The sequence below is a fragment of the Canis aureus genome, chromosome 18 (assembly GCF_053574225.1).
Source record: "Canis aureus isolate CA01 chromosome 18, VMU_Caureus_v.1.0, whole genome shotgun sequence".
NCBI lineage: Eukaryota > Metazoa > Chordata > Mammalia > Carnivora > Canidae > Canis > Canis aureus.
Genome location: NC_135628.1, coordinates 19,226,758 through 19,243,360, shown reverse-complemented (window position 1 = coordinate 19,243,360; position 16,603 = coordinate 19,226,758). Strand labels below are relative to the sequence as shown.

The window sequence follows — 16,603 nt, the reverse complement described above, 5'->3', positions numbered from 1 at the left end:
ATTGCGGGCGAGAGGAGTCCATTTGCCTCCGCAGAAGGGTTTGGGAATCTAAAGTTGATGGATCTTTAAAGAAATATCTTATGTATGCAGGAAGTATGGGACATTTTCATAGGCATTTGGTTATGCTGTGGTTCTTTAATTAAAGCTAAGGACTGATATTACCTTTAAGATCCCAGCCTTAAGCCCCAGTTCCTTGATTGAAGTGTTGTGCTTAATCTGTTGTTTGGTCTGTGTTCCAGAAGAATAATAACAAAAACAGCTAATTTTATTGAGCATATTCAATATATAGTTGACCCTTGAACAGCACAGGTTTGAACTGCACAGGTCCACTTATTTGTGGATGTTTTTCTGTTTTGTTTTTTTTTTAAGATTTTATTTATTCATTCATGAGAGGTACTGAGAGAGAGAGAGAGAGAGAGAGAGAGAGGCAGAGACATAGGCAGAGGGAGAAGCAGGATCCCTGCAGGGAGCCCGATGCAGGACTCGATCTTAGGACCCGGGATCATGCCCTACGCTGAAGGCAGATGCTCAACCACTGAGCCACCCAGGCGTCCCATATGTTTTTTTTTTTTTCAATAAGTACAGTACGGTACTGTAAGTGTAGATCTCTTCTTATGATTTTCTTAACATCTTCTTTTCTCTAGTTTACTTTACTACAAGAACATTGCATATATATATATGTGTATATGTATATATATACACACACACACATATATATATATATATATATATAGTTCATGTTATCACTAAGGCTCCCAGTCAACAGTAGCCTATAGTAGTTAATTTGGGGGAGACTCAAAGTTACACAGGACTTTTGACTGCACAGGGAGTCGGGGTTCCTAATACCTGCATTGTTTAAGGGTCAACTGTATTTAATATGTAGTAACTCACTTAAGGCCATGGCATAAATATCTCTATTGTCCCATCTTATAATTGAGAAAACTGAGGCACAGAGAGGCCAAGTAACTAGCCCAAGGTCACACAGCTAGTGAGTGACAGAGCTGAGATTCCAACCTAGGCAGATCATCTTCTGAGCCTACATTCTTCACTACCCCATTCATTTTACAATGTAATTATTACCCATGGAAGAAATTAACTATGTCATCTTTCCATTTCACATTCTACTTGGTTATCCTGCAATTTGCTTTCTTTACAAAAATAAGAATTTTTAAATTCCACTTAGGAGAAGAATGATAAAATAAGCATTTCTTATTACAAATGGCCTTCTCTTAAGATTTAAGAGTTTGTATTCCCCTCTTTAGTTCTTCAGCTTCCCCATCCTAGACAGAAACTTGTTTGCCACGTTAGGCCACAATACTGCATTTAAGAAGGTGGAAAAAAGAAAAGCACATTTCTTTTTATAAGTAAATACAATGTAGTGAGTAATACTCTTTCTCTAGCCTGTGTATGAAATTATGTTACATGTAAATGAGGAAAAGGTATGGACCCCCTGGGATGTATTAAGTCCTTGAGGTCCTTCTCTTTCTTTTTAGAGACATTTTCTATTTGCAGTTTATTCATAATTCAAATGTATTTTTGACATTAAGAACTAAGTACCATACTGACTCTGTTCCATTCAGTACAGACACTGACCAGCTACTATGGTGCAGGTGCTGGGTGAAGCACTGTGGATTCATCAGTGAGCCATGAAGAATACCCTAACCATAATAGAACATAGAGTCTCATGAGATTAAGAGCATCTCATTTGCAAGTTCTAGAATCTGAATTTTAGAGCTCCAGGGCATTTCCAGATGGCCTATAGTCTGATCCATTCATTAAACAGATGACGAAATGGAGAGCCCCAAAGTGAAGAAAGTCTCTCCCCCGAGTCAGAAACTCTAATGGCAGTGGCATCTGGATCTTCTGCTCCCTGCCCACTCTTCTTTCCATTTTATTGCTTTGAAGCTTTTCATATTATTCTTCTCACACAAAGTCCTTCCAAATCCTTTTGTTGTTATTTATTACCTGCACACAATTTCTTAGATGTCTATGGTTGGATTTTGATGCTAACATTGATCTTCCGATTCTTTGACCTAATTTTTTTTCACTGCTTGCTTCTTCTCTTTGCCTAACCACATACCTGGCGGATTTGTCTGTCCTGAGTTAAATAGGCAATCCCAGGGTGCCATGGGTCTTTTGAAGACCTGGGAAAGGGGAGCAGTCTGCAGTGACCCTTGTGAGACCTTCCAAACAAAAGCACTGGCCCCTAGCTCCTTAAAGATAGTTGGGCTTATCCACGGGTAAAGATCAGCAGACATAGCGCTTGCTTTTCAGACACCCCTAGACTGGAAAACATCCTTTGGGGGTAAAAATGAGGACATGAAATCGCTTGCTGTGGTACCTTTCATTCTGTTAAGGACACTGAAAACACAGTCTGTCATCCTTGACATTTTAATTGAAAGAAAAGCTTACATAGATTTCAGCCGTAAGCAGTATGTTTATACAAGTGTATAAAGAGGAATAATCTGTCAAGTTGGAAAACTCTTAATGCTACAGGACTCAGTTTAGTAATTGAACAATCCAACATGAGCTCACACATCTTACCTTGTTCCATGCCTCAATAATTTTTAGTAGAAATACTTTACCTAGAGGCATATGGTTATTAAAAAGGAGGCTCGGCTTGCTCAAAGTCTGGAGTTATTAGCTCATGGCAACAAGCCTGCACTGGAGAAAGACTGTTGGGTCTTTGTTTTCACAACTTTGCTGCGATTTGCCCTCTGATTTTCAGAGTGTTGTTTGGGAAGTTTTTTGTTTTTGTTTTTTTTTTAAAGGAAGAAAACATAATTTCACATGGATGAGTGACTTCTCGTGTTAGCAATACTGCCAAATTTTACTACTTCATTGCAAAGTCCAGGGGAGCAGTGTGAATATCAAAGGAAATAGACTGTGAATTTATTTTAGTATAAAAAAATCAATAATAACTTAGTTATGGGAGCCATCAAGGTGTGATGGGGGGAAGCCCTGTGTTGCAAGTTGAATATGAGCCCTGCTTCTTTTCATGACCCATATGACCTTGGGCACATTTAAATGTTTCTGAGTTCAGCTTACTCCAAGTAAAATGGGGGTAATCTGACCTACCAACCACATGGCATTGTTTCAAGTCACGTGAAAGTGAAAATATTTTGAAAAATATGAAACTGTATAAGTGCAATATAAAAAGTTTTGAGCGAGCGCAATGTGTTAATAATTATTTCTATATACACAAAGGGAATTAGATAATTAATGTAATTATTCCGATACCCCTCTTGCTTCAGGGATCAGAATATGCTGGACAAATGATTATTTATTGGGCCAAGCTACATAATTACTTCAATCTAGCTAGCCCTTTGTATACCCAGTGATAGGTAGGAGTAGATTTTCTTTTTTCTTTCAGTTTTTGTAGTTTTAAAAGCCCAAACAAGCATAGAAAACTCCTCATTTTTATTCCCAACACGGATTGGGACATTTATTTATAGAATCTATGTAGGGATCCCTGGGTGGCACAGCGGTTTAGCGCCTGCCTTTGGCCCAGGGCGCGATCCTGGAGACCTGGGATCAAATCCCACATCGGGCTCCTGGTGCATGGAGCCTGCTTCTCCCTCTATGTCTCTGCCTCTCTCTCTCTCTCTCTCTGTATGACTATCATAAATAAATAAAAATTAAAAAAAAAAAAAAGAATCTGTGTAGAGGTGCCTGGGTGGCTCAGTCGGTTAAGCATCTGACTCTTGATTTTGGCTCAGGTCATGAGATAAAGCCCCATGTCAGGTGTATGTGGGGCCTGCTTAATTCTCTCCGTCTCCCTCTGCCCCTCCCACCTGCCTGCATGTGTATGTGTGCATGTGCTTTCTTTCTCTCTAAAAAGTAAATAAATGAATAAAATACAGAATTTGTGTTAAACAATAATTCAGAATTATTCAAAATCCAAAGATGCAGAGTTCTCAAATAGCCATTTCTCTTTCAAGTATATATTGCTAATTGGTTTGATTGCTGTCATTAGGCAATTATTATAATTCCAAGGGAACCCAGTACCTTGAAAAGCTTTCTTAATTAAAGAAGGAATGCTTGATATTTAAAAATCTGGTACATCTATGCATGGTGTTGAAGTAACTGACCTAATAAGAACATTGATTAAATGAAGCATACCATTCCCCAGCTACTCTATCCAACTGGGAGTTTACTGTAGTTGTGTGAAGAATGAAAACTCATTTTAAATTTAATTACTTTTGCATCTTCATTCACATAAGCATTGTTTAATTGATTTCTTTTTTAAAAATGATTCATCAATAGAAACTGATCACCAAGATTATCCTAAAATGTCCTGTTGGAAACAAAATGTAAATGATGATAATATGCTGCCCTTTGTTTATTTACGAGGATGATATGACCAATCATCATTATAAACGTTTTCTGTTGTCCTTTTTTTTGCTGGTCCCTATCTTTACCCAAAGCATTCCTCCTGGTAACTGGGAAAAAGACATACATGGTAGAGGGTTGTATGTATGTGTGTTTAGATGTATGTATATTATATGCATGGATAAGATGTATGTTTGTACATCTCTCTGGATAGACGAGGAGATGGCTAGGTGATTAACAACTCTCTGTAGAGATGGGCTCAGTGAATCTTTTTCATTGTAAAACAGGGCAGTTCAGATTCCTGTCCTTGTCTGTTGACAGAGCCACATTTGTACCTATCTGACTAGAGCTGTCTGCCTCTGAATGAGGTAGGCTTTAAGACCCAGTGAAGGTACAACATACTATAGAACTTTGCAGCAATTGGAACTAGCAGTTTCCTACAACTCTAAAAAGTGAAGGACCTTTTCTTTGAAGATCCTACTAATCCTATTGTTAATCTATAATCTGGAGGTCCCCAGGGCACATGTCAAGAAATACCCATAACACTCATTTGCTTTTCTGAAAACACTCATTTTATTGTTACAGGCTGCTTACCTTGGCCTGTTCATGTAACGATTCACACACACACACATTCTATCAATAAAGCGGGGTGTCATTTGTGTACATCTGCACAGAGTCTGTGTAAAGGTTTTATATTATTTTGTATTTTCATTTATATATTTTCCTAAACATCTAAGTATTGACTAATTGATGATTCATCCTTCCAAGATGCATGAGCCTGTGACAGCTAGCTCTACCCAAAGGAGCTGTTAGGAAAAAACAATAGGAAACCTAATCTTTGGGATTTCAACAACAATGCAAAAGAAGAGCACGTTGGCACTGATCTCCCTGTTTCAGTCTCCCGCTTCTCACTAAATCAGCCACGAAAGGCCCGTAAGCTCCAAAGAAGAGGCTTCTCGTGCTACTTTGGATGGGACTGTCCTTCCCTGAAGCATAGGAAGGCATTGGCCCATGTAGCACATCTCTGTCTGCAACCATTACCCAGCACTTAGCATGAGGGAATTGTGGGGGGGGGTTTTGTTTGTTTGTTTTGTTTTGTTTGTTTGTTTAAGGAAAATGCATTAATTCTGGAAGGAGTCACTTCTTTTATGGCATTCAAGACAAGGTGGTTTAACATGGAAGACTCAGAGGTCCCCGGGGGTGTTTGTTTATTTATTTGTTTTGTTTTATTTGTTAGATCTTTAATTTAGTGGTTTGACATTTATACGGCTCCCTAGAGCAAAAGCATCAGGAGATTGAGAATTTAGCTGAGGAGGTCACTTATTTGCCATTTTTCATAAACACAAATAATTTCCTTTTTCCCTCAGCCACACATTCCCTGGCTCATTAAATCAATTTAAAGTCCTAAATTTTTCCCCCCTCTGGCAAATTGAAGCTAAAGCTCAAACTATGTACTCCCCTGAGGAATGCTTACCCAAGTTCTACAGGTCAGGCCAAAATCAGTTTCTGTCAAACAGCCTAACACCTCTAGTTATTATAAAATGAGGAATTGGTAATTGGGGGCTGGGCTCTGGACTTGCCTGAGAAGGGCTGGCTGCAGTGGCATGAACCTCATTCCTGCTGCTTTGGTCTATGTCCTGGCTTTGTTTTGTTTTGCCTTTTTTTTTTTTTTTTTTTTCCTACCCACAGTGGAGAACTATGAAAAAGTCAAAACAGATTTCTATCGGGAATTCATGAATTGAGTTGGCTATACAAATCTAGGCAGTGAGAAGTGTATTCAGAATAAAGCCAGGAGGGCTTCCAGGCAGAGGCATAGGACAGTGTGGATAAAAAAAAAAAAAAAAAAAAACATACTCAGATCTCAGGGTCTAAGATCCTCCAAACGCCAGAGAATCCTGAGTAAAGGATTTCACCCCCAAGCCCCTTCCCTAAGAGGCAGGGGTTGTAGGAGATTTACTGACTTGTTGACTATTGAATATGAGTTAGATAACAGAGGTCAGGAAATGAAGTGGAATTTGATGTATTAACTAGGAAGCAGCAGAGGAAGCCAGGCTTGTGTTTTATTTGTTATTATTTCCCTAATATCCTCAATTATGTGGTTCCCATCAGAGGATCTGATCTGTTGCTCATGTAATGGTGTTGTTCCCTCTGGTTCTGGACACGGGGAAACAGGCCATGAATCCCCTGCCCCAAGGCATCGGGAATAATGTTTGCTTTTTTCTGTGTGTTGCCAGGCCTGTCCCAGGCTCTCTATCTTCTCTGCTACATCTCCACAACAGACAGAGACAGCCCATGCCAGCCTCCATGCCTGGGACCCTGCCCAACCCTACGATGCCGGGATCTTCTGCAGTCCTGATGCCAGTAAGTGCTTCTCACTTCCACTGAGCCTTGCTCTTTTGAAAGCAGTAAAGAAAAAGCTGAGATCTAAGCTGGAAAGAAAGTGGCTTCTTCTGGATGAGGAGTTGAGCTGTGTACTGGTCTGCTGAGAGTGCCTGGTTGTCTGTCGCTAGGCATCTCACTGGCTTTCCTGCCCTTCAGTTCTTCCTTAGCGAGGCCTGGCCCCATCCTCCTGCTGGTGACAAGTGAGCTTGCCATACTCAGGGAGTAGAATTTGTTCAAGGATATAGTGTTTTAGGACTAGCCCACAGTCTGTATAGCTATGTACAGAGTGTCCTTAACTTACTGGGGAGTGGTCTTGCCAGGCAGGACTCAGTAACGGAAGAATAAAAGTAATAATGACAGTGCACAATACCCACTAATATGTATTCCTGCATATCATGTTCAAGTCATCATGCTCACAACCTTTACTGCATACTTACCATGTGCTGGTCCTTCTGTAAGCACTTCAGCAACACATGAAACCATCCTGTCAGGCACGTACTATTTCTACCACCATTGTTTGCATGAGGAAGGTATAGCACGTAGCTTTCTTGGCTGAGAAGCAGCATAGCTGAGTTCTGAACCCAGGAGTTCGGACCCCAGAGTCCACTCTGTCAACCACTGCATGATACGTACATTCTCTGCTTTCACTGTCACAACAGACCTGTGAGGGAAGCACTGTTATTAACCCCATTTTACAGATGAGGAACCTGAGGCACAGGATGCTGAGTAGCTTGGCTAAGGTCTCAGTTATTAGGTGATGAAGTGGAAGGATTTAAATCCAGGTGGTATGACTCAAGAGTCTACACTCTAATCATTATATGATATGACCCCCTTCTGAAAACAACACATTAGCCTAGAAGGGACATCCAGAGTGTTCCAGAACAAACCTTGCTCTCCTAATACAGGATTCCCTCCCTGTGCTGCTTCATCCTCCCTGGCCTTGTGCTTCGTGGAGCATGGCTGGTGTCATTGTTCCTAGGGCCACAGGAGTTCCCCAAAGCCCTAGATGTGAGAGGACAATGCAATGAAAACTCTCCCACAACAGTATCAACAAGGCCTGACTGGAACATTTTTGCATTTTGAGGAATTATCTACATTTGTCACTTCATGTTGCTCTCATTGGGGTCCTGTGGGAATGGGATCACAGTAATTATTGCCATGCTCATTTTACAGATGAAAAGCTGAAGAGTAAGAAGTTGAAGGAAGCTGTCTAATGCCACACAGCTGTGACGATCCCCAATTCTGCTCACACTGAGCAGCTCAGATTTTTGAAGCTTGAGCAGTTTGCTGATTTATCTGAATGGAGGCAGGTGTGGACAAGGGCTTGGAAGCCCAAGTTCAAAAAAAAGTTCCTGCCTACTATAAATATTGGATTGTCCCAGCTAGAAACAGTCTTTGCAAAATCAGGCCAGAAGGAACCAAAGAGTTGACACATTTTACCTGCATGGCTCACTTGAAACATCTTTAGATGAGGTACAACAGCACCCCCAATGTCACTATCCCAGGTATTATTCAACCCAGCCAGTTGCATGAAAACTCCCACCATAAGCTGTCTTCCTTTACACTATGAATCACTCTTGTCCAAAATTACTTTCCTTTCATAAATTTTCTCCACTATCCAGAAAAATAGCACTTTGGTGACCTTCTTCTTTTTTTTTTTTTTTCCATTTGATTGTACCATTTCCAGGGACAAAGGTGGGACATGGGCTGAGAGGACCCAGAGAATAAGTATCTGGCACTGGTTTCCACCATATCATCTCATTGTACAACTTGACCTCCTATTGATGCTTCACAATAGAAGTAAAGGATGAGGTACATGATCAAGAGCCAATGTAGACAGCAAGTCTGGGAGGCCATCCCCACAGGAGTTCCCAAACCCATGCCACTGATAGTTACAGCCGCCATGACAACAGCGTTAGTCTAGAGCACTGAGTCTCAACTTGGGGCTATTTTCTCCCCCAGGGGATGTTGGGCACCATCTGGAAATACTGTTGATTGTCACAATTGAGGGAAGAGTGCTACTGACATCTGTGGGTAGAGATCAGGGATCCTGTTAAATATTTTACAATGCACAGGACAGCCCCCACAAAAAACTAATTATTTGGGCCCCAGATGTCAACAGCACTGAGCTTGAGAAACCTTGGTTTAGAGTGACAGGAATGTAACTAATGAAGACTATTATAAAATATCTAAAAAAGAGATACCCTAAGAGCCCCTGGTCCCAGAAATCTAGGCCTTCTCCCCATTGTTATTGAGTTCCCTGCTCCTGTGATAAGATTTTGGCATTTTTAAGCCCAATCTTCTCATAGAGTTCCTGCCTTGAGAAACCATGATGCTCTTGACATAAAAGATCTGTCTATAAGTGGAGGTAATATTCTTTTTTAAAAAAAATATGGGAATCCTGGGTGGCTCAGTGGTTGAGCATCTGCCTTTGGCTCAGGGTGTGATCCCGATCTGGGGATCGAGTCCCATGTCGGGCCATGGAGCCTGCTTCTCTCTCTGCCTGTGTCTCTGCCTTTCTCTGTGTCTCTCATGAATAAACAAATAAAATCTTTAAAAATAAATAGATAAATAAAAAAATAAATAAATTTAAGTTGTTATTAATTAAAATAAAAACACATACTCCTGTCATATTACCACCATACATTATCAAGGTAAAAATGCAGTTACAAAATAGTATGTAAAATATAATCTTATTTTTATAGAGGGAATATTCTTAGCTGATTTGTAGTGCATGCTGACATTTCACAAGGTCCCAGGTCTGCAGCAAAATGATGTGTTTATTCATTCCACAAGCTTTTGCTGAGCACCTGCTATGAGCCAAGTACTGTCCTGGACACTGGGGATGTGATGAACAACAAGACAGGATCTCACGGTGCTATGATTTCCTATCCTCAGTCAAATGTTGGCATAATTTGGGAATACAAGCACTCATTGTAATTACAAAAGCCCAGTGAACTGTTGAGATTTTAGCTCCCTTTCTCTGACTTGTTTCAGAGGGAAAGGAAATGCTCAAGAAAAAGTGAATCCTTTACCTGGATGTTTTTTTTTTTTTTTTTTCTTTACCTGGATGTTTTACCTGCAGTGCTAAATGTTGCTTCGTATTCAGCAAAGCCACTCCCATCTTCTGACTCCTTGATTCCAGGAACCTCCCCAAAACACACTCATGCAGCAGGACCTTGTCAGTATAAGCACCATATAGTTGTCTTGCAGAGGCTCTTGCTAACCCCTTATAATCACTAAGATGGAAAAATGCGATTTTTTTAAAATAGAGAAATCAGCCTGTTTTCAACATTCTGGTGAATTTGTGAGTCATGGAGTAGGAGTAGTCACAGACTGTAACTCTTCCACAAAGTGGGAAGCATGGCTGATTCTGGATCTCGAGGAGAGCAAGTAAGCTGCTCGCCCTTTGTAGTACATGATGGAGAGCAACGTGAAACTTCCAGATAAGCATTTGTACTTCTCAGTGACCTTCTTTCAGGAAACTGAAAGCAAAAGCTCGTTTGGGCCTGATTTCTCTCTAGGAGCAGGTGACCAGTTGGGATAAACAGTCAAAGGCCTTTCTGACTCTTCCATCTCGCTGCCTCTGGAAGTGGGAGTTATAAGCTCTAAGTGTTTTGAGGAGCAGCTGTCAAGACTTAACAATTAGAGTACATGAGTGTACTGCATAGCACTGAACTGTTCGCTTAAACATAGCTACAATGGTAAATTTTATGACGCGCATTTTACCTGAATTTCCAAAATAATCATACAAAATAAAAAACCTAGGCTATGTGGAGACTCAGGGGGTCTAGGAGAGGGAAGGTTTTATTTTACTGAATTGATAAGGCTCCAGAAGTTTTTGCTGGCTTGCTTTGGAATGTATAGAAAATTCTTCATCAAATAGCCCCTTGTGAAGCAGTGTCACACCAACATACACTGCCCAATAACTGATGTGCTCTTTCAGGCTAAGGTACAGCTGAGGGGGATTTGCTGAGACAGGGACTGTCCACCCATCACTCGTGTCATTTAGTGAGCATCTCTGCTCACCCACACATTAATGTCATAATTGCAGCCCCGCACTTGGGACGGACCCAGCAGGGATGGAACCCGACAGCAGTGGGGACCCTAACGGGGCATTTACCTGAGCTTTCACTCTCAATTCTTGCCAGGGAGGTTCCTGGCCTGCACTCTTGGAAGAGCTCCAGTGACAAAAACCTCTGTGTTTCCCCAGACTGCCCAGGCTAACACTCTTCTCCCTTCCTTCCTTTGGCAAGGGGAACAACTTTTGCACCGAAGAATCTATTTTTTTCCTCTTGAGGCGAGTCTTCTGTGCAATTTAGTATTAAGTATACTCACTTTATTTTTGTTCTTTGAAACAGGCTAAATTTCTACTGAATAGACAGTATCAATCAGATCTACCCTCCCCTGGCTAAAAGAGAGGTTTTACTGTATTTACTTATTAACAGGGACACCCTGGAGACAAGAATGCCAGAACTCGTGCAGGTATTTGAACAATGTTAATTCTACATGCGGTGGCAGGCCAGCAGGACAATGTCCATCATGTGCCGCACGGTACCCTCACCTGCTCTCTTCACCCACTCAAAGGCCTGGCCCTGCCATGAGGCCAAAATCTGCTGCTGTATGGTGTCCTGATGAGGTTAATAGGGAAGAGGAGATGTGCCAAGGGCAGCAGCTCAAATATCTCTTGGACATCGTGATTGTGTTTATAAGTTACAATGGCAAGGAGACCCAGCATATTCAAGAGCATTCCTTTTTTAAATTAATTTAATGTTTTCCTTATTGGTAAAATGATTCATATTGTTGTATAAAACTGAGGGAGGGAAAAAAAAAAGCCATGGATAACCTGAGATAACCATTTGGTATATATCCTCCCAGCATTTTTCTGTGCATACATTACTCTTTACATTTATAAAAAGAAGCATGACTAGTGGCAGTTGGAGTGTTTGCAGAAGTGGAAATATTCCATACTCGTGTTTGTAAATGTACCATGACAACACGATTCTCGTTGGCATGGGGCATCTCCTATAGCAGGCACAGCTTTAGATTAATTATTTGATGTCCTAGAGTTCAAGGCTCAGAAGTGTCTTACTTGCCCTTCCTCAAACCATAGTCTTTCTCCAGAGTTATTCAAAGAAATTCTAAATGACCCACTTGAAAGAGAAATGCAGCTTTGTCTGTGACCTAGACTGCTTTTCTGAGACTCTGACTCTTGCTTTTCTTTCTCTTAGATGGAGAGACAAATGTCAGTGAACTCCAGCCTCTTGGGAATGCAAGGTCCAAATCTCAGCAACCCCTGTGCTTCTCCCCAGGTCCAGCCAATGCATTCAGAAGCCAAAATGGTAACTAACAATTATAATCATCCTTTTGTTATTTCGTGACTTTTTCTTTGGATTTCTACTCTGATTTCCAAATTTCAGTTAAGGCAGGTAGATGGCTCCGTCGTCATCGTTTTTGGTGAATAGGTCTTTTCTGTGGAAAGGCAGTACAGAACTTGGCCCTCTCTTTGAGGGTGTTTGCTATTGAACCTTGGCATCAGATGACCATGTAACAAGCATTGGATCAGCCTTCATGAAAGGGATGTTTAGAAGTTTAGGGAAATCCATAGGAGTTGCGGTGGGATACACACAAGTAGGAGTTCATTTCCCCCTAAGGTAAAATTAACAAAAACCATCCAGAGTTCCTCTTCTTCAAGGTGGTCACAATTTCAGTGCCACGCTTCCTGTCCCCCATATCCGTGAGAACAGACACGTGATTCTGAAGCACACACTAGCACAGAAATATTTTTCATGTTTTGTTATAGTTGTCAGATGTGACGTTAATTCAAAGGATCACAGCCTTGTTTTCATGCAGGGTAACTGCGCCTCTTACTGAAATACGTGATTTCAGGTGACAACCTTCACCGACTCGTAACGTAGAAGATTTATGTGCAGTAAGCTCAGTCTTTCCAGTCATATTGAGAGATTTATACATTATATTCTGTTAAATATTAATAAAAGCAATGCATGTCCATCTCTGCAATACAAAGTAAAGTTGCTGGCTGTATTTAGTAGAGATACTTGAAGTAGACTGCTCGGTTTTCATGTAGTTAAATTCTGACAATTAGTATAAGGTATCAGATGGCAACAAAATACACTGTTAGTATCTGATATTGGATAAGGGTAGCTTTGCCACAAGTCGGAGATTTATTTGGTTTCCTGACAGACAGCATTGGGGACTGTGTCTAATGGCTTGGTATGAGGATGTTCTCGACAGCTCTGAAAATTAGCCACCAAACGCCAGTGACTTCAATTTCAATGGCAGCAAGTTTTTTTGATGTCTGCTTTGGTCACTTTCTCTTGGAAATTTTACTCATGTGTCTTTCAGCTCCTTGATTCAAGGAAGCGCCTGAATTCCCAGTGTTGGCTACCTTGGGCAAATAAAATCTGTGGTTAAGAGAGTTCTCTTTGCTGTGCCACAGTCCCTGTGACATGCCAGATGGCACCGGCATCTTCAGCAAAGCTCGTTAAATCTTTTTGGAATCGGCAAATATTTTTTCAACTCAAGCCCTGCAGAGCCAAACCAAATACTTGCTGGCAGAGTAAAGTTCAAACTGGCATCTGTTTTGGAGACCAGAGTAATACCATTTACTTTAAAAAAAAAATTTTTTTTTAAGGAAAATAAAAAATGAACTGTGAAGGTACTTAAGAAAAAAACAAAATTAAGTTATTCATGTGTTCTGGGTCTGAGCATCAGATGCTACTCCCCCAGCTGAGTTATTTCTGAATCATCTTGTTTGGTTCGGGGTCTGTATCCCTCTAGGGAGACCTCCCAGACAAACTTTAGGTGGATTTTTACACATAGTTCCAAACCAAATTTCCCTGCCAATTGATTTTCGCTGGATTATATGCCACCACTTGACTCAGAAATGTCCTAACCCTCTCTTCTTACTGGCAAAGAGAGAGAACGCTTCCAAAGGGAGTACAGGTTATAATTATTTATTTATATGTATGAAATAAAAACATACGATATGGCCAATTACTATGAATAATATCAGCTGGAGACAAAAGGAAATTGGTCTGTACCTATAAAATAGTGTTACCCCACAAATGTTTGTCGAGTTAAATTTACTGAGCAAGCACACTACTCTGCTGATTCATGCTCTGAGTGATTGGATGAATATTTCCAGATCCATGATGTCTGGGCTAATGAACTCTTATCATGGAGTTAGGGCTTAGAGAGCATAGTTAGTCTCTCTGTCACAGGCTCCCACCCCTGACACTATTACTGGCAATCAGTTATTCCAAAGGGGAAAATGATGTACTGGCCACTTACTTTTTGGAGAAACAGCATTTACTTCTTAGCCTGGAAAAGTGTTTAGTAATCGGCTTTTAATGCATTACTCAGCATTTCTATTCTTATTCCACTTGCCTTATTCACAGGAGAAACCAGTTATTGCCATCAACTAACCATACGGTATTTTCTAGCAGCTTTGGGGCTGCTCAGATGAAAAGCTTTTACAAAATACAAAGTAATAGAGAAAAAAAAAATCTTCCATGATTTTAATGTCAGCCAGAGCCTCCCCAGGTTTTCTCTGAACTATGGGCTTTGTTGTTCTATGCCTAATTTTCTTCCTGTGTAAGACTGGAATGGATTCCAGATTTCAACTAAGACTCCTGTTTCACTGTTTTCAAGGACTTTTCCAAAGGTCACACATGGGCTATTGTGATGAATGCACTCTGCGGGGTGTGTTCTCCGAGCACACAAGAAACCAGAGAGCTGCCAGGGAGGGGTCGCCCACACCACAACACTGCATATCTGTTCTCCTGGGGACGGCGATGTCAGAGTGTCTATTTCGCACTCTCTATTGACCACTGACAAAAGCCGTCCTCTTGCATCTCTGGTGAAGTTTGGAGGTCCTGGAGGTAGACAAAAGCTTAAGACAGGATTGCTTTAACTGTACAGCTTTGTTAGAAGCTGTCCGACTAGTGATTGCTCAGTAGGATACATCCTCTTCCCTCAAATTGGTCATTTCAGTTGTGGAAGAGAGCAAAATAGGTGTCCCCAATAAGCTGCACTGTGTATTAATCCAGGATATCCAAATCAAGCAGCACAGTGCTCTTCTTTGGATTTAATGTATATTGGCATCAAGCAGTGGGCTTCAGTGTACTGAAGTCACATCTGTCCAAGCTGGTTCTGTCATGATTTCTGACAGATTATAATGGAGCTTTATGGATTCTTTTTCTAAAGAATTAAGCCAACAAACATATGGCTTCATGGTGATACAAGTGAATATATACATATTAGATTTTGTTTTGCGGGTCAGGACAGACTCAAAGCTGTGAGAGCTTTCCATCTGTCTAACCACCCAAAACTACGGGTTCTCCTCCCAGATTCCTGGAATTGGTGGGTATTGTCCATGAAAATGGGGTCTGCTAGAAAGAAAATTGACTGGATACTGATGGACATTTTTGACATTCAAAAGGGAAAGGGAGAAAATGGGGGGGATAAGCAGACAGAAATTGAAAAGGGGAGGGGAGGAAGAGAATTTAAACCAGACTGGGACACATTTCCAGCCTCTTGTGGCTCTTGTGGCCATGAGTGATTCTGTAGTGGTGTGGATATGGTATCTTCCGGTTACGGAGATTTGTGTTCATTTCTATTTGTGAGAATGAGACCAATCTTATTTAGTTTTAAAAGAGGTTTTCTTTCTTTCTTTCTTTTTTTTTTTTTTAGACCAGTAATAGGGTTGGAAGCTAAAATAAGGAATGGGGAGAACTTGTCCGTATATCTGTCTTATAACTCAGTAATGTTGAGAGGATTACCATACTGAAACCAACTAAAGTGAAAGATGGCATATAAACAACTTTCCAGACAGGGCTGTGGCCACTCTGCCCAGAATTCACCTTCAGTGTGGACAGAGTTAGGGAAGCTCATGGAGTGTGGAGATACTAGGGGGAAGGTACATACAGCTGATACCTGGTTTTGCCCTCAGGACAGTCCAGGATAGACTTGTCCTCATTTTATAGTTGAGACAACTGTAGCTCCAAGAGTTTAAAAAACTGGCCCAGTGATGCATCACATAGCAAAGGCTAACGTCTCAGACTTCACCGACAATGCTTTTTCATCACAATATAGATAAAAAAGGATGTTTGGGTGGCTCAGTGGTTGAGCATCTGCCTTTGGCTCAGGGCATGATCTCGGGGTCCTGGGATCGAGTCCTGCATCGGGCTCCCCATGGGGAGCCTGCTTCTCCCTCTACCTATGTCTCTGCCTCTCTGTGCCTCTCATGAATAAATAAAAATAAAAAATAAAAATAAAAATATCACAGAGCTTCCAGATAACAGTAACCGGCAGATTATATCAAAGTCTTTGGATTTCTTTTATATTTACATACAAATGGGAGATAAGGATGACAAGGCCCTCCCATTTAGAGGTTAGACCTCTAGATAACCTGGAAAAGATGAGAGGTAGGTGGTAGTACAGGATGTCCCCCTTGGCCTAACCAGAGCTCTGTGGCCTCTCTGATTCAGCTTCACTGCCTCTCTTTCTCCAAACACATTTTTATCTTGATGTTTCTTATTTTACATATGTGTCCCCCCCTTACTTGATTGATGAAGATAATCCTTGCATCATGGAAGTTCCTTGTACTAAGAAAGGCCCCATGAATGAGAACTGAATTTGATTGGTTGAGCTGAGTTGAATTAAAACAATGAGAAAGAACCAAACAGTAATAGCCATGGAAGTGAGGGTGGGATGGAGTGGATAAGGGGCAAAGGAGAGCTCAGAAGGGAGAGGATAAAATTAGGTAAATGCTAAGCTAAGTAATTAGCTGATAAAAGAGTATTTGACTGCATTTGATTTCTTCGGAAGATATCTGGAAACAAGATCTGGCTTATATTTTTTTTCC

The 16,603-nt window shown here is 40.9% G+C and overlaps 1 protein-coding gene across 6 annotated transcripts in view; it reads left to right on the top strand.

Moving 5' to 3' along the window:
* CREB5 (cAMP responsive element binding protein 5) overlaps positions 1-16,603 on the top strand; it is a 494,841-nt gene that overhangs the window by 386,377 nt on the left and 91,861 nt on the right. For all 6 annotated transcript variants that reach the window (XM_077856412.1, XM_077856413.1, XM_077856414.1 and 3 more), the window contains 2 exons: positions 6,567-6,693; positions 11,946-12,056. In XM_077856412.1, the coding sequence (XP_077712538.1) occupies positions 6,567-6,693; positions 11,946-12,056 (238 nt within the window). The remainder of the gene's footprint in view (positions 1-6,566; positions 6,694-11,945; positions 12,057-16,603) is intronic.